The sequence below is a fragment of the Nipponia nippon genome, unplaced genomic scaffold, assembly GCF_047370975.1.
Source record: "Nipponia nippon isolate SJK-2023a ecotype South Korea unplaced genomic scaffold, ASM4737097v1 scaffold_5, whole genome shotgun sequence".
NCBI lineage: Eukaryota > Metazoa > Chordata > Aves > Pelecaniformes > Threskiornithidae > Nipponia > Nipponia nippon.
The window spans coordinates 3,078,497-3,100,668 of record NW_028262369.1 but is presented as its reverse complement, the minus strand read 5'-3'; the positions used below and the strand labels follow the sequence as shown (position 1 = coordinate 3,100,668).

General features: G+C 36.7%; 1 protein-coding gene across 4 annotated transcripts in view; it reads left to right on the top strand.

Moving 5' to 3' along the window:
- PARN (poly(A)-specific ribonuclease) overlaps positions 1-20,709 on the top strand; it is a 64,418-nt gene extending 43,709 nt beyond the window's left edge. For all 4 annotated transcript variants that reach the window (XM_087731466.1, XM_087731465.1, XM_087731467.1 and 1 more), the window contains 3 exons: positions 9,980-10,169; positions 17,093-17,286; positions 19,762-20,709. In XM_087731466.1, coding sequence (XP_087587592.1) covers positions 9,980-10,169; positions 17,093-17,286; positions 19,762-19,814 — 437 coding nt within the window. In that variant the 3' untranslated portion in view covers positions 19,815-20,709. The remainder of the gene's footprint in view (positions 1-9,979; positions 10,170-17,092; positions 17,287-19,761) is intronic.
- The last annotated feature ends 1,463 nt before the right edge of the window (positions 20,710-22,172 follow it).

Here is a 22,172-nt window from a genome sequence, read left to right as displayed (position 1 = left end):
TTCTTTAGATGTCTTTGTACTTGTGGAGCCTTTATAGGCCATCTAAAAGGTACTCTCTAAAATTGCTGATACTTGAGAGTGGGTTAATTTCTAAAACATGGAAAAAGTCTTATGTTAGGTTTTTAAAATGCTTGAAAGTAAAATTGGGTTTCCGTTCTGAGACACTTGAAATAGTTCAATGTTAATGGAAATAATGGACAAGTTTATCAGTGGCACTTCAAAAATATACCTGGTTTATTTTCCCTTAGCAGCTAACGCTTGCTCTTAATTGTCTTTACCTAAGGCTTAGGTGCAGTTCAGTAACATCTGTGTTCTGATTACAAGTAACTTCTACAATATTTTAAGACTTAAGAGTAATTTTGACTTGAGAATCTTCCTGAGAATTTTTTTTTTCTGTTTTAAAATGCAATAGATACACTTAACCTGAAATTTTAAATACATGTGAAAAGCAACTGCTTGTCATAAATGGCAAGCATTGAAATAATGTTAAGTTGTTCCGTGTGTTAGTGCCCTGATACATGAGCTCATATAGAATTTACTGTGTGCAAGATATCTTCTTCCTCCAGGCATTGAGTAGACCAACGTATTTAGACAGCAGGGGAGCAATGGACTAAAGCAGGTGCAGCAGCTGAAATTGTGATGGCCTTTCAATGATTCTTGTTTAAATCATTAATCTTTCTGAACTTGTGAGTTTCTCAGGCAGGGCTGGACTTTATGGTTTATTAGTGTTTTATAAGGTTGACTATAGAACCTTCTACTTAGCGTGAATGCTTACCACCACAACTGAAAAATACACACATGTATTTTGAGGCTCTGTGCATATCAGTCTCTTTTCACTGAATTTGGGAGAAAGGCAGGTTGTATCTACCGTATTACCCAGATTGTTTGAAAAATTATGTTTCCCATGACTGTGTTCTCACCAATAAGATAATGTGAAATTCATGTCAGATACGTACTCCAGGCAGGAAGCCTCCTTAATGTAGACCAAGGAAGCTGGAGTCATACTGCGGTATGTCTAATCTCAGCCATTCCTGTTGTTTTACTTTTTATTCAAATTATGTGCAGTCTCAAAGAGTTTCTCTGCCTGTTGGTGATCTCTTCTCTTCTCCCCCCCCCCCCCCCCCCATCAAATTTTGGAATCTTAAGATCCGCAAGGTTTTGATGTTTTAGGAAAGCTTGGTTTAAATTTTGCATCAGTGGCTTGGTATTTCTCATGATAATTTTTGAGTGGCTTGAATTCTTGTGCTGCATCAAAATGGCATTTAAGATGAGAAACTAATAGCTGTAATAATTGTAGTAAGATATAATCACCTTGTAGATGTGTGCTTTTACATTATTTTCAAGCAAGTTGGATTTTTTTAAAAACATCTGTTACCTTGAAACAGCATATAGTTTTTCGGAAGATCGTAATGATTTGTTATACGTGCCTGTATGCTATGTAGGGACTTGAATGAAGTGGTTTCAGTAGGAAGACCCAAGCAGTTAGCCTGTAGGTTTTGCACCCCTCATGGGTAATAAGGCTTATCAAAATGGAAAAGTTAAAGATTTACTTTTATTTGGGGTGCCTTTTTAGATGGGGACAGTATCAACACACTTGTTTGATGCAGTAGTGAATATGTTAGTTCTGGCAGTGGGGTGCAGTCATTCCTGTAGCAGGCTGTATCTGACGGGTGGACTCGTTATCTGGATAGTTCTTTTTGAAGCACCCGACACGTGGAGCATTAACAGGCGCTTCGGTTGAAAATGCCTGTGCTAATCTTGAACAGTCTTCTGGACAGCACTGCCGTGAGGGTGTCTCCAAGCTCAGCTCGCTGGTTCTTGTTCGGAAGCTCTTCACGTCAGAAACGTCATCAGACTTTGCAGGCGCGTGTTTCCTGCGCCTGCTCAGCCTTAGCTGAAACGTTTAATTTGCTGATATTAGAATAGAGCTAATGGTTTGTGCCAGTCGTAATCCTCCGTGGTTACATAAAGGGGATGGCTCTTTCCCTGCTCCAACAGTGGGCTCTCACTGCTTTTCTTTTGCTGGTTCTGTGTCCAGAAAAAATAATAAAGGAAAATTCCTGCTGGTTCAGTGAGGTGAACCGGCTCATCAGCAGGTCAATAAACACCAGAAACCCTGTGAAGGAGGGCACGGGACCAGGCGGCTTGGAGCAGGGGCTACGGAGCAAGGAATGGGATTCTCCCATTCGGTCACAAGCTGTTAGATGAAGTGAGCTGCCTAGCCAGACCGTGGGTTCCGTTTCTTTCCGAAAAGTCTTTCAGATCTGAGCGCTCTGTGCTTTGAGTGATAATAGACATTGAGACCTTCTATCTGATTAGAAAGGAAGTGTTCTGTACATTTTACACTTTTAATTTGTAGATTAACAGATCTGAACACTTTACGAGTACTCCTGGAAATTAAAATTGCCCAGTGTTGATTTAAAAGCATTTCTGTACTTTTAAATGCAGAAAATGAGGTGATGTGAATTTCCACTTGTGCTGTTCAGGAGTCTCGACTATAACAAGAAATGAATTGCTGGTTGATATATTCTAGTCATGGTTTTACAGTGGGACCTGTGGTACAAATCATAATATAGATGGCTATTTTACACCTTTCAGCATTAGTGATGCAGAATTAAGAAGACCAATTACAGACTTGCCTTCAGGTACCTGCAGCCGTATTTTTTCCTCATCAGTGAAAAAAACAAAACAAAACAAAACCCCTGTGCCCTGTAAGTTTGGATATAGTAGTTTTTTTCTTAATATAATGTCGGAAGTCTTTTGACTGCCTTTTAATTTGATTTGGATTTTTTTAAATGGGTTAATACACTTCATAGCCTTTTTTTCAATTACTGAGGTATTTAAACAGGGTGCAAAGGTTAAGTAGCTTGAATTCTTTCAGTAATTAAAAAACTGCATCTTTAAGAAAGTTAAAATCCTTTATAACAATCTGCATACATGCGCATAGTGTGAAATGTCTCAGTGGCCGATGCTATCATCTGTGGTCTTTGTCGAGAGAAATTTTTTGAGTTAAAAACATTGTCAGGGATCCTTCCTCTTTCTCTGCTTTGTAGCTTTGTACTTGGCATTTTTTCTGTCTTCTGTAAAACCTTTTTCTTTCAGATCACCTGTTCATTTTCCCATTTTCTCCAAAATGGAGAGTCAAAGACTTATTTTGGTTTGCTCTCCAGCTAACTTGCCATCCTCCTTTGCAAGATGAACAGCTGCTTTGTCACCACATTGATCCTGCTCTGGATTCAGATGTCAAAAGAGACGACAATCTTTGTGAAACAGACTTTTTAAAAAGTCTATTTTAGAATCCGTATCAGCACCTTCTGCTATCTTAGGCCAATACAGGAGAGGAAAACAGAAAGAGTTGGTCAGCACCATGTGCAAATGGAAGTTTTCAGCTTTGATATAGCCTGCAGATAGTTGCTATTATCAAATATAATTCGGAGACTATGGATCCTTCAAATTGTTAAATTACTTTTCTCTATCGTACTCTAGTACACAGATTCCTGGGAGCAAGGAAATACATCTTCACCAACCTTAATTTGTGTTTCTGTGCAGTCAGTATGCAGCTTTTGAAATTAGGTATGGAGTTAACCAACAAAGTTGATATATTTTGTAACTTGGAAGAATGTTGGCCTAGCATAGTGATTTGTCCTTGAATGCTTTGTACTTAATTCTGTACCTGTGTCTCGGGACAAAAGTGGTTTTTACAAAGTTAAGATTTTCTTCGTGGGTGCCAAAGAATAATGTAGTATTTTACCTCAGTCGTTTTGTTTTGTTTTGCTTTCCTAAACAAAAAGTTTTAGACATCTGAATTTCTAAGCATGTGAAAATGATCAGTCAAGTATTGTTTGCTTTATTTCAGTAAATGCAATGCAGATGACTTCAGAGAGTTATATTTTCTTAGAGCAGTTTGAACAGGAGGTCTGTGTTGGTGAAATTGATAAAAACATAAGTTCTCTAATGAAATGTTGAGACTTGGCACTTCTTACAGTACCTTCCAGCCTGTTTAACGGTGGGGCAACTGAGGAGGAGCAATGCATACACAGAAGTTTGATAAATTCCCTTGGGAAAGTGGGGGAAACAGGCATGTTAGGTAATTGAAAACTTGTTGAAGCACACGTTTTATGATTGAGTGCTACAACTGGTACTAAGAGACTTGAGACTTTCTAATAGTCACTTTGAGGCTGCTTTCCTTATCACTGAATAGAAGACGGAATAAATCATTCTGCTGATCTCTGAGACAGTCGGCTGTAGTTATATTTCTGGAAGTACATTGGCTAAGTAAATCCTTCAACTTCTTCAGGGCTTTTGAATTTTTCTAAGTGATGCTGGGATCCAAAGTTACGCTGATTTCCACATGGTTTTTTATCAGTAAAAGAAATTGGAAGTGAATTTTAATTATCTCCTGACCTCAGAGCAAACCAAGACTTTCCCTTCGTGATCCTTCAGTGCCCGATGATCCTAGAGGATCTTTCATGAGATCTTGGTACTTTGTTGTATTGAATTCTCTACTTGCTTGTTGGGTTTTTTTCATAAACTGCTTGCAGTGAGGGTTTTTCTTCTCTTTAACCTTGTTTGAGGACAAGGATCTAGAGAAGCACACTGATGAAGTGTCACTTTGTTCAGCAATGCTGGGCAAGTCTGCTGTAGTTACCTTGGCATGTACAAAAGGGTTTGGATGCAGCAGCACAGCTATTATGGAAAATGGAAAGCAGGCAGGCAGGCTTTCTGTAGCTGAATTAGCAGTTATTTTTGATTCTCTTCAGTCACAATTGAAATATTTGACTCTATTAGAAGTAGACCTGTGCAGGATACTTCTACTGAAAGTGGAAAAAACTGTTTTCAGGATAAGCTTTCATCTCAATGAAAGCTTTAGCAAAGGGTATGCTGAGTACATCCAACTCGGCAAAATAGCTGCCTTGCTGGTGTGGGCTGATGACCAAGGCTTTAAAGAATCCTGTCTGTCACGTGTAGGTGTCTTACCTGGTAAATTAATGAGGCCTTAGGTCAGTTTTGACGGTAACGGTGTTAGATGGGTTTATTCTCCTAAAACTCCACTGTGCTCTTCAGCTGATTGGTGATGAGTTGATGTGAGCATTCCAGATGAAAAACATAAAAAAATAAAAACCAACAACAACAAAAAAACCCCCACAAACAAACACAAAACCACACAAAAAAAACCCAAAACCACAAACAAAACCTTGACACTTTCAAAGCAGGATTTAAGGAAACATTCAGGTTTTTCTGTTGAAATACAAATGAATTTTGAATCCTTCTGACCGGCTAACTCACAAAAGTAACACAGTTTACCTAACTTTTTTTGTAACCAAACTTGAGAAAATGGTCTAATCCACTACATTTAGTTGTTTTTTTAAATTATTCTTTTGTCAGGGCTAAGAGTAACATACTACATAGGGCAGTTATTCCCAGAATCACTTTTTTCCTGGTAAAGAAACGTACTTGTGTTGTAGTCTTCGAGATTCTTCTACATGCCTGTGAAATTTTGAAAATCACTGAGTAATACAAGAAAGTAGCCGGCTAGTTTAGAACTTCATTCTCTGTATGTACTGGGAGAGAAGGGAGCACAACGATTGTGAGATTGAATCTGCGCTACATTTCTGTATTTGAATGAATGCCATTCATAATTAACTCTGGGGCACTACATGGACTTACTCCAAGTGAAGAAACATGAAGAAAGAAAACTAAATACAGTCATTTATTGGTAGGAGCCAGTATAGTCTGCCTCCTTCCTAATCCTAAAGATTGCTCGTAGTTGTAAAAACTGTTCCTTTAGTCTGGTGGGGGAGGGAAAGCTGTCCCGGTGCTGTCCTTGTTCTTTACAGTGTTCTTTATTTTGGCTTTCAAACCAGACTATGTTAAGGAAAAAATTAATGGTAACGGAGTAATTTTTATCATATGGTTTTGTTTGCTTGTTTGGGGTGTGCTGGTCCTTCTGGAGGTGGACCGAGGTTTTATTTCACCAAGGTTTTTTGTCATACTACATAGACCAGCGCATGGGTCCAGCCCTGTTGCCAGCTCTGCTTCCTTGCTTTAGGCAGGGGGTGGCCAAGGAGCTAGTGAAAAGGGGGGTGAGGCTGGGAACTAGTTACTTTACATGTTCAGATGGAGCAAAGAGGCTGTGATTGGACCAGGTTTGAAAATAAACTTTTATAAAATAAACTGGTTTGACACCAAAGAAAAAAGCATTTGACAAGGACTACCCTGCATGAAAAAGAACTGGGATAAAGAACCAAAAATGGCTAATGGGATGTAGCTTGGTTAAGGTGGGGAAACTGGTGCCTAATGGTAGCAGAGACAAACGATTTAAAAAAGGAGGTAGGAGTACTGCCTTGCCAGAGAAAATAGGAAACAGCGAGTTTAATGCTGAAGAATGTTTAGGGTTATGATAGATTGCGAGACCAATATGAGATAAAGACACACCCAGAAAAGACAAATTGGAGGGCGTAGGGTAAGAGCAGAAATCAGCAGAGATGTTGGCTAATTAGGGAGAATGTTCTCAAGCTCATGCATCTCTTTCTGAGGGAAGCCAACAGAGTGTGCCCAATGCTTTTTGTATTGAGCCAACGCTAGCGACTATCAGGAACTTTCATAATTCTAGTGGGAGAGGCTGGAGAAGTGCGTTTAAAATTTCTGGTCCAACGAATTAGTCGTGTGTGTAACAGCGTGATGCCTTGCAGCAGGAATTGTCCACGTATGCTTAAAGGTCTGAAAACTGCATATAGGCTAAAAAAACCCCACCAACATTAATACTGCAATGCCAATTTCACTAATATTTAACATAATATGGGTGAATTATGCTTATGCATTGATAAAGACCCTGGCCATGTGATCACATGCTGTTTCTTTTGGAGAATTTTGATTTATAGCTTGTCTGGGAATATGTTAATACATTTGCTGTGTAGGATCCCAACCCTGTCTGAATACTCTGTGTGCTCTGTGGACAATTTAATTCCGTTTAGGTTAATTTAAAAGATACCCTCTAATTTGGGAAGTGGAGTCCTTCTGCTTTCTGTTTATAAAATAGGCACATAGCACTGCTGCTTATAAGGGTTACTTTGAAACACGAGAGTGCCATGATGGAACAAGTACACGTGCAAACTTCTGATTTTTTAAATGGAGCATGAATAGCCCTAGAAGTCAGTAAATAAGGCTGTGGAACCATACAATAAGTAATGAGAATAAAACAAAATACTGAATTAGCTACTTGCTAATTGAACACTCTTGATCCGACTGAGGCAGCGGTCCCATGTTTTAAGTAGTACCTGACCAGATAAGATTAACACAGTATCTATAAAGAGGTCATTTTCAGGCTTCAGAGGTGAATTTTTACTTTATCATAAACTTGAGTGTTTAGTATCGCAGCCTTAATCTGTGTAGTTCTATGTATTTTATTTATATATTGTGGGGTTTTTTTCCCTACACAATTCACTTACATATTTGTCTGTTTATTAAGAGACTGGATGTTGTCAGTGGCCATCTGTCAGGATTTTGCTCTGCGTAAGAGCAAGGACTTGGTGAAAGGGCATCTTTGTACACGTTCCTCTTGGATCGCTCGGCGTCAGCCAGCCTGTTTAATAGCTTGCCTAATAACTAGGGAAGATGCCATCCTCTAGATATGTTTTTCCTAAAATAATGTGCAATTACGATTATTCTACTATGAGACAGAAACTTAACTTTATGGCTGCAGCTATAGTAATGACATGCAGCCATGTGGTGTTGGTGACTAGGTCAGGTTTCTCACAGCAAGATTTGTCTTCTCTCTTAGGGTGTTTGTTTACCTATTTATTTAAATCCTAAGTTCTCTTTGGTGCGTTAAAATTCACAAAGCATTCCAGCAATACGTTTCTTCTATCGGTAAGGCAGAGCAAGATAACTGTATTTGCTTTGTTTGACAATGTGGACAGCATTCATCAAAAAAGCATCCGAGAAATTGTATTTTAAACTCTTACAGGGAGCTGCTCTTCAGTTCAAGATCGTGCAAGATTGATTCATCTGTGTGGCTCTGTAGAATTCTCCGTATGCCTTCATTTCAGTTGTTCAGTGCATGAAGCAATATATTCAGCATATAATCTTTTGTATTAACTATATATATATGTATATGCATATATTTGTGTGTGTATGTGTAATATAAATGGGTTGCTATAAAATACAGACCTTATTTCAGGAAAGCAGAGTTGTCTTTGTTAAAAAATATTGACTCTTACACAGATTTATTTTAAAATTGTCTTTAGGCTGCATAAGGATGATTTTTTTAAATACAGGCCAGGTCTGTCAGGGAATTAAATGGAAGAGCCATAACTTTTGGCTCTTAGTTTATAGCAAAACAAATAATGTGAAATGGTTATTGTGTTTTAACAAATCACTATTTATCAGATGATCCATGGTAACTATGTGCTTGATTTTAGCAAGTAAAAACATGCTTGAGTTTAACTAAACAAATTTTACCCTGAGGAATGTCAGCTGGCATGCAGTAACTCCAGTGAGCATTATTAATTCATTCATGATGCCTGCACCATAACTTCATGGGCAATAAATATACTCCTAATTCTTACAAACAGATCCTGTAACTTCGCAGTTCAAAACAAATATAAGGGTGTGAAAGGAGGTATGCATAACATCTCTTTGGTTAGTGCAACAATCTCATGAGGCTATTAATCATAATCGCTGGTATCTATTCTTGGGATTAAAATTAAATATACAAAGCTGTTGCCCAGTTTTATGTACATTTGAAAGATGCAGCAGCAGCATCTCTGTGCTGTGATTGGTACTATAGGTAATTCATTTCACAGCAGCATAGCCAATATGCAGAATAGATGATCTATTCTGAAAGAGGAAAAAAACCCAAATCCACCCACCCTCCATGTTGGAGCTTGCTATTTGTAGTGCTTGGGCTGGAGGCAGTACGGAATACCTGCCTGTAAGAGGACACCACTTCAGCTAGAATCAGAAAGTTGGATACCCGTCTGAAATTTCTACAAAAAGATTGGAAGTACATAATCAGGATTTTGTCTCCACTACAATTATGATATTTTAAAATGCGCAGCCCAACTATATGAAAAACAATCTGGGTTGGGTTTTTTTATATTAAACTGGTTTACTGGTTGGTTTACAATACTTTCTTTCAGTGAGTTGGGCTGAAAACAGCAGAGGACACCAGTTGACAGTCAGTTTAATTTGCTGATTCATCTGTTATAGCGATGGCTTCAGGCCAGAGCTTGGCTTGCAGACTAAAGACTGAGAGCTGTGAAGATGCTGGGATTTGAAGGAATGTTGGTAAATTGTTGCTGAGTGAAGGCAGTGAAAGTTTTTTCTTCATTTTTGAAGTGATTCTAATTTTGCATTAACATAAATCCTTCTACCTTGAACTTGCGGTCTTTTTTAGTTAAATGGAGACCAAAAATTAGAAAGATACAAGGATGGAACAGCTGGATATTAGTTAAGTGCTGCTTCCACGGATATCTTGTGCAACCAAAAATGCAGCTCAAATAAGCTTATGTTTCACAGCAATGAAACAGAGTTTTGGCAAAGGCCTTGCAAATGTCGTCTTTTCCTGGCAGACTTGCAAAATAAACCTGCTGGGTTAAGTAATGAGACTAAAAGGGAAAAAATCCAGGAAATCTTTTCTTGCCAACAAGCAATCTGGAAGAGGGTTACGACTGAAGAATTGATGGTTTCTAATTTAAAAGAAAAGTCTTAAGTAAATTTAACCCTTTTTGTATGAAGTCAGACTCTGAGACGAGTTTTGAATATCTAATTCAAACATACCATGCGAATTTAGGAAAGTATGGCTTGCCTTTTTTTTTTTTTTCCCCCTTCCTAATCACTAACAATGGAACTAAAAGTCGTTTATATGAACAGAGCAAATAGTCCACTGCCTTCTGCTTTTCAAAATAAGTTATTTCAGGAGAGGGCATGCTGTCATTTAACAGTGTTATGTATATAACATCACTCTTCTTCCCCACAGCTGTAAACACCAGCAGGTATGCTGAAAGTTATAGGATCCAGACGTATGCAGAATATGTTGAGAAAAAACACGAAGAAAAACAAGCAAAGAGAAAATGTACAGAAGACAGTTGGAAGGAGATGGAGAGAAAGCGGTTAAAAACTCAAAGCACACCTTATGTTTCCCAGAGTCGACACTACTGTGTTAACAGGTAAGACTTTTCCTGCATTGCCAACTCTTGTGTTTTTATTGCATTTTTATTAGAAGTCTAGCAATTTTCAGGTAGTTCTTAACCAATAGGTGACTTTTTTTTTCTGTACGTATTTCTCTGCATATAAATCAGTAGTGGTACATCAGCTGTCGCAAGATCATAGGTAAAGGAGCAGAGGGAATTTGGTCACAAGCATGATCAGACAAATTTTTAAAATACTGGATCTTGAGGGCAGGTCAAATCGCAGCTTCTGAGCTTGATGTATTTCAAGCAGCACCATTTCTTGTAACCAAAATAAAAGAATTATTTTCTTTATTCATTTGACACCTCTGAATGGCTTGTGTCATCTGGAAACTTAGCTGTCATCTTATAGCCTTGTAAAGACTGTCTTGGTTTTTGGATGACTTTCCATGGTGATAATACTGCCACAGAGAAGGGTATAAATTACCATCTTGAGCAGTCCTGATGAAGTCGTCCTTATGCTTCAGAAACAGGAAGGCAAATGATGATACTTGCATGGCTTTAAGTTTTTGGGGTAAAACCTGAAAAGGGTTTTAGTTCATTATTTAAGGGCAAAGTTAAGTCAGGAGATGCCGGGTTTGATTCTGGTACAGTATGTTGCTGTGTGTATTTCTTGTTCCGTTTTTACCTTGTCATATTAATGACAGGTTTTGGATATAATGGTAGCAGGAGACTTCTTTCTCAGTCATCTGTGTAGCTGTGAATGGGAAGGGTCTTTTAGTGTTAATCTAATCATATCATTAACCTATCAAGTTATTGCCATTCTTCCCGCCAGCCTCCAGATTCTGTCAATTCTATATAAAAATAAGTTTCAGTGGAGTGCATAAGTTACATGTACGGTGGTGGCTTTGGTTGGGTGTGGTTTGGTTTGGTTTGGTTTTCCCCTCCCTGGTTAGACAGACCACAGGAGATGGTCATAAAACCAACACCGAGGTCTTTCTGCTTTATCTTTCTTGGGAATGCTATGAGAAGTTCTAGCTCTCATTATATCTTCCTGTAAATGTTATCTGTCATGTAACAAATCTACTGAACTTGTTCTGTTCTTCGCACTTACATGAGCTTATGATTTGCCTACTTTGCAAAATTAAATGCAGGCGTGGATTTTGGCTAGCTGTCAAATTTTCATGGCTTTTGTCATGGTGGGAATTTTAAATGTGTTAGCGACATGTTTGATCCCTAAAAACCATATGGAGGAACCTGGTGATAAAATCCATATCAAATGAAGTTAGTTTAATTGAACTATTGTACTTAGGAAAACTTAGGAGTGCATGCTGTGAAGAGATGAGGAGTTCTAAAAACTGTCCTGGCACTAGTTTACATGTGGCTAAGGTTTAGGACTGTAATTAAGTCTGTATTAAATAGTCAAAAAATACTTAACCACATCTTGAGTCTACTGCAAAGAAATACTAAGTCCTGGTTTTATTTCTACGAGGGGAATTCTCTCTCCTCAATGAATGTTGGTTTTTTGGTGTCTCACAGATTCTAGACAGATGGTAAGAGTGGCAGCTTATGGTTTGAACCATAGACAACTCACTCTTTTAACATATACTCTTTTAACATATACTCTTTTAACATATACTCTTTTAACATATACTCTTTTAACATATACTCTTTTAACATATACTCTTTTAACATATACTCTTTTAACATATACTCTTTTAACATATACTCTTTTAACATATACTCTTTTAACATATACTTTGGAACACAGTAAGTGCAGAAAGCTGATCTGTTGTTATCTCGCAAAGAAGTCTGAGGACTACCACAAATGTATTATTTGGAAAATTGCTGAATAAAATTTTCAGTGAATTCTTTCCTTCAAATTATGATACGCTGCAATGAGTTGTATGCCTGAGAACTTAATCTCCTTGAGAATTTTTAATCTGTTGGTTTTTTTTTTTTCTAGTGTTGTAAAATTCCACAAGAAGCAGCCTTGTTTTTAGGTGATCAATAGCCTTGGATAGCAGCCTTTATTTTGATGATAGAACTTCTTTTGTAATTGATGTTACATGAATTTTTGTTCTCTTGTTATTCCATTAATAAAGTGATTGGGTTCTGTCCCAAATTCCCTTTCATGCAGGTCTTTTGACATGTTTTTCTTAATTTTATTTTTATTTGTTACTAGTTAAATTATGTTCTCCTGTCAACTAATCTTCTGTAAATGTTTCCTCTTAAGTGTAATCTGGTTAGGTACAACATGGAACTGCAAACCTTGTGGTCTTTCGGTTCACTCAGGATGAACATTTTCCTTTTGTTTCCAGACAAAGATATCTCAAAAATGTTTATTTATATTTGTACATTTATATAACAATTTTTATAGAATTTTTAATAAATATAACATCATACATATCCTGAAGCAATCAGGACAAATATATATGTGTGTGTGTGTGTATTTGTCCAGATCAATTTGAATCAGATATAGTTGAGCACTCAATATTGTGATGTATCTAGCAGCTGATCTCTTATAATAGCTTCATGTTACTACATCCTTTATTTATTTATTATTTAATAAGCTTACTGCATCAGTTTTTGCCAGGGAGCACAGCTGCAGAATAGCTGTTCCTCTCCATGATGACAATATATCCTGGCTACTTTTTCATTCAGTAATGAAGTTGTTGGGTATTTCTTGTAAGGAGCTTTTGTCTTAAATTGACAGATTGGTAAGTATGTAACAAAGGTTCTTTAATTCCTGTCTTACTCAAAAAACTATAGTCCCATATTCTAGAGGAACTACTCTTCAGAAAATATAGTGTAATAGTATTAATAGCAGTCACAAGGTAAAATCACTTACAATTAACATATACCCTTTGCATATAACTTACTACTACTGTTAGATGTCAAAATTGATTTTAATAGAAATATGCCTGATTATTAATGTCGGATGGAGAAGCAGATGAAAAAGTGATGCATTTGACAAAACTTCAAGTAGTTAATGAGATCCCCGTCTCTAAAGCTGCTCGCTATTCAGAACACACTTTGGAAACGGATGGATCATGGCCTCTTGTGTGTTTTACGGTACCGGCTATGTTGTGCTGAGCAAATCACTGCCTGCCAGCTCTGCCGTGACTGTTAAAGGCATGGATTTAAGATCTTTTCCTTAGCAAAATAGTGTTAAACCATAGCATGAAAAGTGAAATAGGGTATGTTCTATGTAAAACTAGCTCTCCTGCTCTACTTGTAGTTACTTATTCTAATTTTCCTGATCATCATCTAGGAATGAGTAAAATAAAATAAGGCCAATGGCAAAAGACTTACACTAGTATGAAATACAGGAAAGGGATAACATTAGGCCTTACAAGTTTTCTAGCTAAGACCAGGAGTGCTGCATCTTCTGTCAAGTTAGGGTGCTGTTTGTACCACCACTTCCTTGAATGTCTTTATTTTACTGAAGATAGTTTGTCTCATTGTTGAAATGTTCATGTATTTCTGCTGATGATTCTTTTGCTTTTTACAGAAATGGTTGTTTATACTGGTTTATTACTAAATAAAGGCTAAGAACTGGGAAAAGTGAGTCATTAAAGATATGGATAATAAATATTGCAAGCAAATTATTACAGTATTCCAGTATTCTAGTGTTATTTCAGATTTCTTAAGCTGAAATGACTGATTCTTATGATGGGTCAGTAACTACTTCCCCCTTCAGTGTTGTTCAAAGTGGCAAGAAAACACAGGGTTTATATTTTCATTTAAATGAAATTTACTTGAAGTTGGAGGTGTGTATATATCCAGGCCAATTCAGGATGCTCTGTTGTGATGGAAGTAAGTGGTCCTTCTAAAAGCAGGACATGCTTTTCCAAAACAGAAAATGTTTAATGCTACATCGACATAATTGTTTTCCCACCTTTGCCCCGTGCCTCCACTTGCTGATTCTTTCAAAATAATTACGATAGTACTAGTTGGATTGCTGCTATTTAGTAGCTGAAATGACATTACAAAGTTCATGGACAGTTTAATCAGGTGGAGTCCGTGCTCGTTTTGGCAGTAGAGTGATATCCAAGTCCTCCACATCCTGTTGATTCATCTAGTACTAATGTTGCTAGTCATACTGCTGGAATTTAACAAAAATATTGTATTCTTTGTTGATTAGGATTGTACTTAATAGGAATAGAAATTGAGAGTAGAATTTAGATTTTCTGTTTCTGCCACCTTCCTCCAGTGGCATTCATCCTCGTCAGGTTTGCCTGTGGGCTGGCATTAAAATAGGTCAACAGAAGGGAGAGGTTGAGCAAGCACTAATGGAAACTGCGGTCATTGAAGATGCTTGGAACCCCACCTACCATCATCACTGACTGATGTGAAAGCTATATTGTGTTCACTAAGTAGATTTGCCAACTGGCAATGTATGATTGGCTTTTCCTTTGGTTTTAGTTTTGGGGGTTTTTTCCCCCCCAAAAAAACCCTTGGCTAGTAATTTTATTTTAAAAATGAGAACAATCTCCAATATACAAAAGAAATTTCAGAACCTTCTTATAGATATTCTTTAAAAAAAGAAGAAAAATTATTGCCTGGATAACTTTTGTGCATGTGTGTTTTGAAAGCTAGCGCTACATTTGTTAATGGATGATGTAAGTCTCTGTCTCTAAATGGTTCAGGTATCCAAATACTTTAGGATCCTAAACAAGTATATCTGAATTGGACAATTACTGATAGTTATTTGTTTGGTTCTTCCACTTTGTTTAGTTGTTTCTCAACAGAGTAAGGAAATTGAGACAGAAATATGGACATATTCCAAAACAGCTGGTATAATTAGAAAACTGAACTTTGCTGTGAGTTCTGCTCTAACTTGTATATGCAACCATACTGATTTGCTACTATTGCTAAGTGAATAAATAATATTGCTGTAGTCCTTGAGTCTTATTTTAGCTCCAAGAAGAAGACGACACAAAAAAATCAACCTGTAGCCATCTAGAATCCATGCAATCAGTGAATGAATGTAGAGTAAAAATGATATTTTGGGAGAAAGCAAGCTTTATATATTATAAAATATATATATTTTGGATTTTGTGCTGCTTGGTTTTTGGTGGTTTTTTTTTTTCCCCTTAAGGTATCTGCAGGAAGAACATAAGGCCTAAAATTAATTTTTATTTTGTACTTCGATACACAGCTAAATGTGCACTGAAGGTCAAGAACTTGTTTCTCTTTATTTGCAATAACTTGTCAAGAGTCTAAGTTGAAAAAAAATTAAAATCAGCCATAAGACCTTTCAAAAGGGAGCTTCTTCCTACAGTGAGTACAAGTTCCCTTCTGAGAGCCAAGTGCTCGTAGCATGTCTTAAGAAATCCTGGGATCACAATTTATGGCTCCTGAGGTTTTCTTCCTTATGTATTTTTCAGAATATCTTTCCCAAAATTAGAATCCTTAGAAACTTTTCTAAACAATGTTTTTAAAAAAAATATATAGTGTTTTTTCATTTTCTAAATGCTCTTTCTTCACTAGACCTTTTATCTTTCCAAACCTACTTTTTGCCTGTTTTACAATATTGAAGTGTGCATGTAGGATAAACAGTTCTATCCAGCTTTTTGGCTTGCATCTTTTTATTGATGGTAGTTGTGGTGTGACTCAAAATGATGATTTGTAAGAAATCATGCAAGAAGGCCTTCTGTGTGTGAATGTTTGGAGGAAAAGGCAGCTATTCATCCAAGTAAATGGCGTTTGTGCTCCTAAAGTGGAAGTAAGAGCATGAGGCGTAATCATATGTTTCATGTTTGTTTATTGCCTTTGGACATCCCAGAAAGAGTCTGTTTTAAATTGCAAAATGTTCAGCTGAAAAAATTCCATTTCAAAGCCAAAACTGTACAGCCAAATTTCACAGTCCTTTAGCTGAAACCTTATTGGAACACCATAATTCCCTGCTATTATTGATTAGAAAGAAAAAATAAAATAGCTTGTAAAGCTTTGTTCAATAACTTGGTATTAATTTTTATTTAAATAAAAGAATAGAACGTAGCTTAGATGCATACAGCCATTTTGTGTCGTTCTTAATGAAAAACTAAAGATTTGTAAGTCTAAAGCTACTTTTTTTAACTGTTTTTTCTAAAAGAGCGTTAAAATAGACATTTAAGTGGCTGATATTCACATATCTAGAAGTTTGTAATGGGAACTATTTTTTAATTAGCCCCTTTGCTACTGCATTCTTTATTATACTCGTGCTAATTTGATTTTAATATTTTCATTTATCTTCCAAGGAAACTTAATAGCATTCCAGTCGAATGAAAATCTATGCAGTGTTATTTCAATGTATGCTGAATGAAATGGAGCTCTAAGTTCATCTTTGTACTGTATTAGTCAGGCTTCATTCAAATACTACCTATGAAACGAGTGTGCAATTTTTTGTGCTTTTTATTTTACCAGCCTATCGGATGGTAGGACTCTTCACTTTAAGGCCTGATTTAAAGTTTATTATATGGAGCTTGATGGTTTCTTCTACCTTTATATAATAGAAATGCTTTTAAAACCGCATATAGTTCCAGGAGGATGAAGTTAGCATGTAGAATCCTTCAATATCAAGATGTGTGTTTGAGGCTTGACAGTTGTATATAACTTAGTGTCTATTGAGAATGCTTTACAAGAGCTTTCATAACTAAGAAAGTAAAAATTAAAATTAAGCAGGGATAGAGAACAGCTATAATTACATTTGAATTGAGTGATCACATCAGAATAGCAGCGAAGCCTGAGATGTCTATAGTACAAAGAGTGAATACCTTAATCTACATAAGATTGGATTAGATAGCCAACTTAGGGAATTTTATAGTCAGATCTTCCAGATAATGTAATTTCATGGTACATCTCTTCCTACAGTTTATTCTACCACCTTCATAAGCATTTACTAGATGTACAACAGCTAGTACCTATGTAATAGTTATTCTTGACTTGTTCCTAATCATATTTCTTCTACGTTTCAGTTTTACAGGTGCCAGTACAGTGGAAAAGAGACGCATGAGTCCTATTCAGGAAGAAAGTGGTTCCGATGATATGGAAGAGGGAGAAGGCCAAGATCCAGAATATGATCAGACAGACTCCTGTGCAGAGTCCCTTCCCGATGGTAAGAAGAGAGCCAAAAAGTTCAAAAAGATCAAGACAGAACAAGTTCCAGCAGGTAAGTGCAATGTTTGTGCAGATGGTTTTGTGTTCTGTTTGGAACTACCCTAGGCCTGAACAGAACTGAAGTTGTTTTCTTGACTGTCTTAACTTTTCTGGACTTCCATGAATGTAATGCAATAAGTCACTGTTACAAGTTATTTTGCAATAAGTTATTTAAACTGAAGATTGCATCATACAAAAATTGTAAAAAAAAAAAAAACAAACACCAAACAAAAAAAAAAACCCACCCACACCAAAAAAATCAAACTCAAAAAACCCCCACAAACGAACCAACAAAACCCCACCCGAGACCAACCAAAGGAAGCAGGTTATAGTTGATATCTTGCTTGCTTACTTGTACGTAGCTTGACCTGCCAGATGTGTGTCATTAGACAACCTCTGTTGCTTGCAAATGAGTCCAGTTTTAATAAACCTGATAATATTGCACTAACATTGCTTATTTACAGTTATTTGTGAGAGAAGCTATTTCTGTAAGTTGAGAAAACAGTGGAATTTCTCAATCTGGTCAGAATATCATTTACCTCTACAAATAAGCCCAAACTTTGCCAGCCTACCTGCCTGCCCCTCACCGCTCCTCTGGCACACCTCTTGCCACGGTTCTGTTTTAGGTTGCGTGCAGTTTGACCCAGTCAGACTGCTGGTTTATATCCCCTGGTATAAATAACTAGGCTGCAACTCTACTGAAACCCTTCCTCTCTAGAACGTTTCCTGTGAACATGTTGCCTTTCCGAGACAAGTCCATGAAGGAGTAAGCTGCCAGACAGGTGCTGATCTGCTGGGTTCTTAAACTTACGCAGGCCCTTTAGCTTTCTGGGTGCTTTGCATTTATGAATCACTTAGCAGTGGATTTTTTTTCTGATAACACTTGGCAAGACGGTGATGAAAAGTGAGTGTGTTTAAAATCCCTTCCAAACATTTTGGATAGGTGGATCATAGTCACCCTTAACAGTTCTTGCAGTCTACCACATGCTCTGAGTAAGCCTTTGCTTATTTGAAAGGCTTACGGGACTGTGAGCAGATCATTCACATTTCATGGACTGCTAGTTGTTGAAGCTTGAGGACTCTCACTTTCAGGAGATGCAGATTTTGAAAAGTTGAAGAAATAGTAGGTTTTTGTTGTAAAAGTGTCAAATTGTAGATTTGCCCGAGTGATAATTTTTTTTCTTTCTTCTGTTATGTGTTTTATAAATGTTCTTTTTTTTATCTGGTTTAGAGCTCACAATGTAATGCTTGAAAAATCAATAGTGTTTCTAATACAAATTCTAAACCCAAATAATCTTTTTCTTTCTTCTAAAAACTGTTTTGATGATTATGTTAGTCTATGCTATGTTCTGTGTGGTGTTTGTAACCACAGCCTTTATTGTTCTTTGTTTGGTTGAAGACTTTTCACCTAGAGTTGATGTAAGGGGGTTTTTGCAAACTTTAATACCTACATATTTTTTAGCCAAAGTACTTTGAACTGTGTGTCTGACTAAACACAGGCAGGTGACAGTCAGATTAGTGTTTCACCTGATAGTTTTGCTATGTTGTGTGAGTTATTGCAGCCTGTACAAAAAAAAATAAAAAATTAACTAACCTTAGGTCACATGAATTTAAACCTCAAAAGATTTGATTTTTATTGATCTATTTATTATTGATTCTTTTTCAACTTTTGTTAATAATTTCTTGCAGAAGTGGATTAGACTATATTAAAAAATTAAGTCACATCTTAATTATTGGTCATCTGGAGCACTGCCTGTATTGAAGTGTATTCAAATATTAATATTAATAGTTAAAACTTCACTGTAGCCACTTTTATCCAGAAAGTGGTATTGTGTATCAAGCATCCCTTCTCCTGATTTGGTAGAGTAAAATCTTTCTTAGCTGATTCAAAAGCTGTGCTTGGAAATTGCTTTCTTCTTGTAGTTCAGTAGGGCAATTGGGCCATGCAAGCATATGCAAAATGATGACACTGTCTACTGTAATTCCAAGTATAAAATTCATGGTCTGTATTTGGCATTATGGAAATATACATTATCGGTATTAGTGTGATTCATCTTTCTTCTCCAGTTAATTTGGGCTGGAAATACTCTTCACTGTCTTAACTGCCTTAAACAGGACAAACTGCAAGTACACTTGGGAAATAGTATTATTTAACCTTATCATCCCACTTATTGCAAAACCAAAGTTACTTGGATTAAAAATATTCATTAATTGCAAAATCTAAAATTTACCATTTGGGTAAAAAACTTCACATTAACCTTTTCTTTTTTTTTTTCCCCTTCTTTTTTAAGTACCTACTCATAAACAGTCTCTTGGTTTCCCTTTGTAAATATTGACTTGCCAGTAATGTATCTAGAGCCTTGAGAGAGGAGAAAATAGGTCCTTGTATGCTCTGAAAGAATAAAAAGGTGCTTGATCTAATTTTTCTTCCTTTCAGTGTTTGTATATTGAAGTCTTTAATATATTGTTCCGTGACTCTGTCTTTTAGGAAGCCTCACAACTAGTTCCACTGGAATTTTTGAAGTCCCTGAAACATGGTAGGAAACAACTGCCCTAGCAAGCGGAATTGATTAAAAGCAGTTGGGAGAATACACCTCTTGGAAGCCATACTTTATTTAAATAAAGTGGTGTTAACAAAGCAGTATGTGTCCTGAAAATCAGTTTAATTATTTTAAACTGTGTATGAACAATCACTGTCAATTTTACTTGTGTGTATATTAACTAGTATATGACTCGTTGTTGATCATGTGAAGTCCTTGCTGTCATAAATGATGTTAGATTTAAGAAGCAAGACTAAATCTATTTTGGTCACCTACTTTGGCATGCTGGCTATGAAATGTTCAAAAAGAACTGGCACTCTGTGATTTCATGCTAGGCTGTTTCCTGTGCTTGAGGGGAGTTACCACAAATCTCCTAATCTTTAGCTATTTTTTCAGGCATTATCAGTATGCTGTCAGCATTCTTGAAACAGGTAGAACTGCAGTTTCAAGTATTGCTTTTCTACCAGTTACTTTATCTAGAAATCTTTTCTAGTTTTCCATTCTCTACCCCCGCCCCCTGCGCAGCCAGTATTCATCTAAATACCAACTTTACACATACCTTGTCCTTTCAAAAAACTGTAAATTGTGAGTTTCTCAAACATTCATTTCCTGGTGGGAAATAGAGGCTTTTTTTGTTTTCACATCTATTGCTGTTTTCACTCTTAAGTCTTGATCTGTTTCTTCCTTCCTTCTTCCCCAGCTTGTGGGGTTTTTGTAAAAATGTTTTTTGGTACTTGTGACAAACCTGCTAACTGCACCAGCCCTTTATTTGTTTAAAAAAGGATCTGCATTGGTAGATTTCAGAAAATGTTTGATATTTAACATTTTTGTATCATGGAAACAAAACCAAAAGATGTATTTCCATAAAATGAAAATTAAAGACATTTTCTTAGGAACTGGTTTGGTTTTATTTATTAGCTTCTGAAATGTTTTTAGTGAACTCTTCTTTTTTTTTTCTTCATAATATAACAATTTTTTTGTCAGCTTGTGATTAGCAGACCCTTTTGGTCCACGGACTGCTTTCAAGATATTTGCGAGATGGAAGCAAGGAAAGCAAGCCTGTTGTCATAAGATTTAAATTGCTATGTGTTTCCTTTGGCGGGGGTGGAAAGAAGAGAGTTCTGCAAATCATTGAGTTTAAAACCATTGCTGTGGAAGAGTGGAATATTAAGAAGGCTTCATCAGATTATATTTACATTAGAGTGGGAACCACTGTCATTTAAACAATGCAATAACCTGTTTGACGGTATGCCAAAATTTGTGGGGTTTTAAATGATTGTGAGAGCTATCTTGAACTTGCATTGCAAAGGAGAAAATAATTTAAAGATGTTAAATGTGAAATGTTTTATTTCTAACCTTGGAATACTACCAGAAGTAGTATAATTAAGTTGTTGGGTTTTTAATAGCAGCCGTATCATCACATTCTCACACTAAAGTGTGGGAAAGAAGAGAGCGATATTAGTGATGCAAGGGGAAATTAGTAACTGAACTTGTCTGCTCTCAAGGATCCAGAGACTTTTCTTCTCTGAGACTCATGACCTTAGGAGTAAATACTTAAATCACTTTTATCTTGAGTATCCAAACCTACAAAGAAACTGCAAATTTAGTTCTCAGAATATATGCAACACTTAGAGAAAAATCGTATAAAATATTCATCTCTTACGGAGATGATTCAGGTAACTTATATGGTGTTCTATCCAAATGTTGTTGGGGTTGCTATTAACTGTATATCCGAAAGAACTGGCATAACACAATTTGGGAGGGAGCTTAGAGTCATGATGTCAAAAGGATACAAAAGCATTTAAAGAGATTGCCCGAAGTATAGGTTGAGGCAAGGAAGCCTCTGCTCAAGAGCTATAGAGGCGTGAGCTGTTGCAGAGAATCCACCTGGAGTCTTTACCCTGAGGCCAGCGGCATCTTTGTGGTACTACTGACTTGCTCTTGAACAGCAACACTTACACGCCTGCAGGGAGAATGTAAGTCTTAATTGCATTACAATACAATCCCTTAAAAACTTGTTTCTTCAGAGTAGGCCATGTATATCCTTCTCTAAACTACAAAGGTTAATAGATATTCCCAATATTTCTACCCTCCTCCCCTCCCGACTTGTCATTTTGAGGAGCAGGATGCTTTTTATCTCTACCTGTAATTCATACCTCTTGAGAAAATAGTGTTCTTCCATTTTCTAGTCCTTATATGTGTTTGACTTTGCCAGTTAGCACCTGGGTAGGCTAATAAAATGTGACTGGATGTAGGGCTGTAATATTTCTAATACCAAGTTTGGGTGGAGAAGCGTCAGGGGTCCGTGACAGGTCGTGTCCTAAGAAGGCGCTGGCCCCATTGATGCCGCATCAAACCT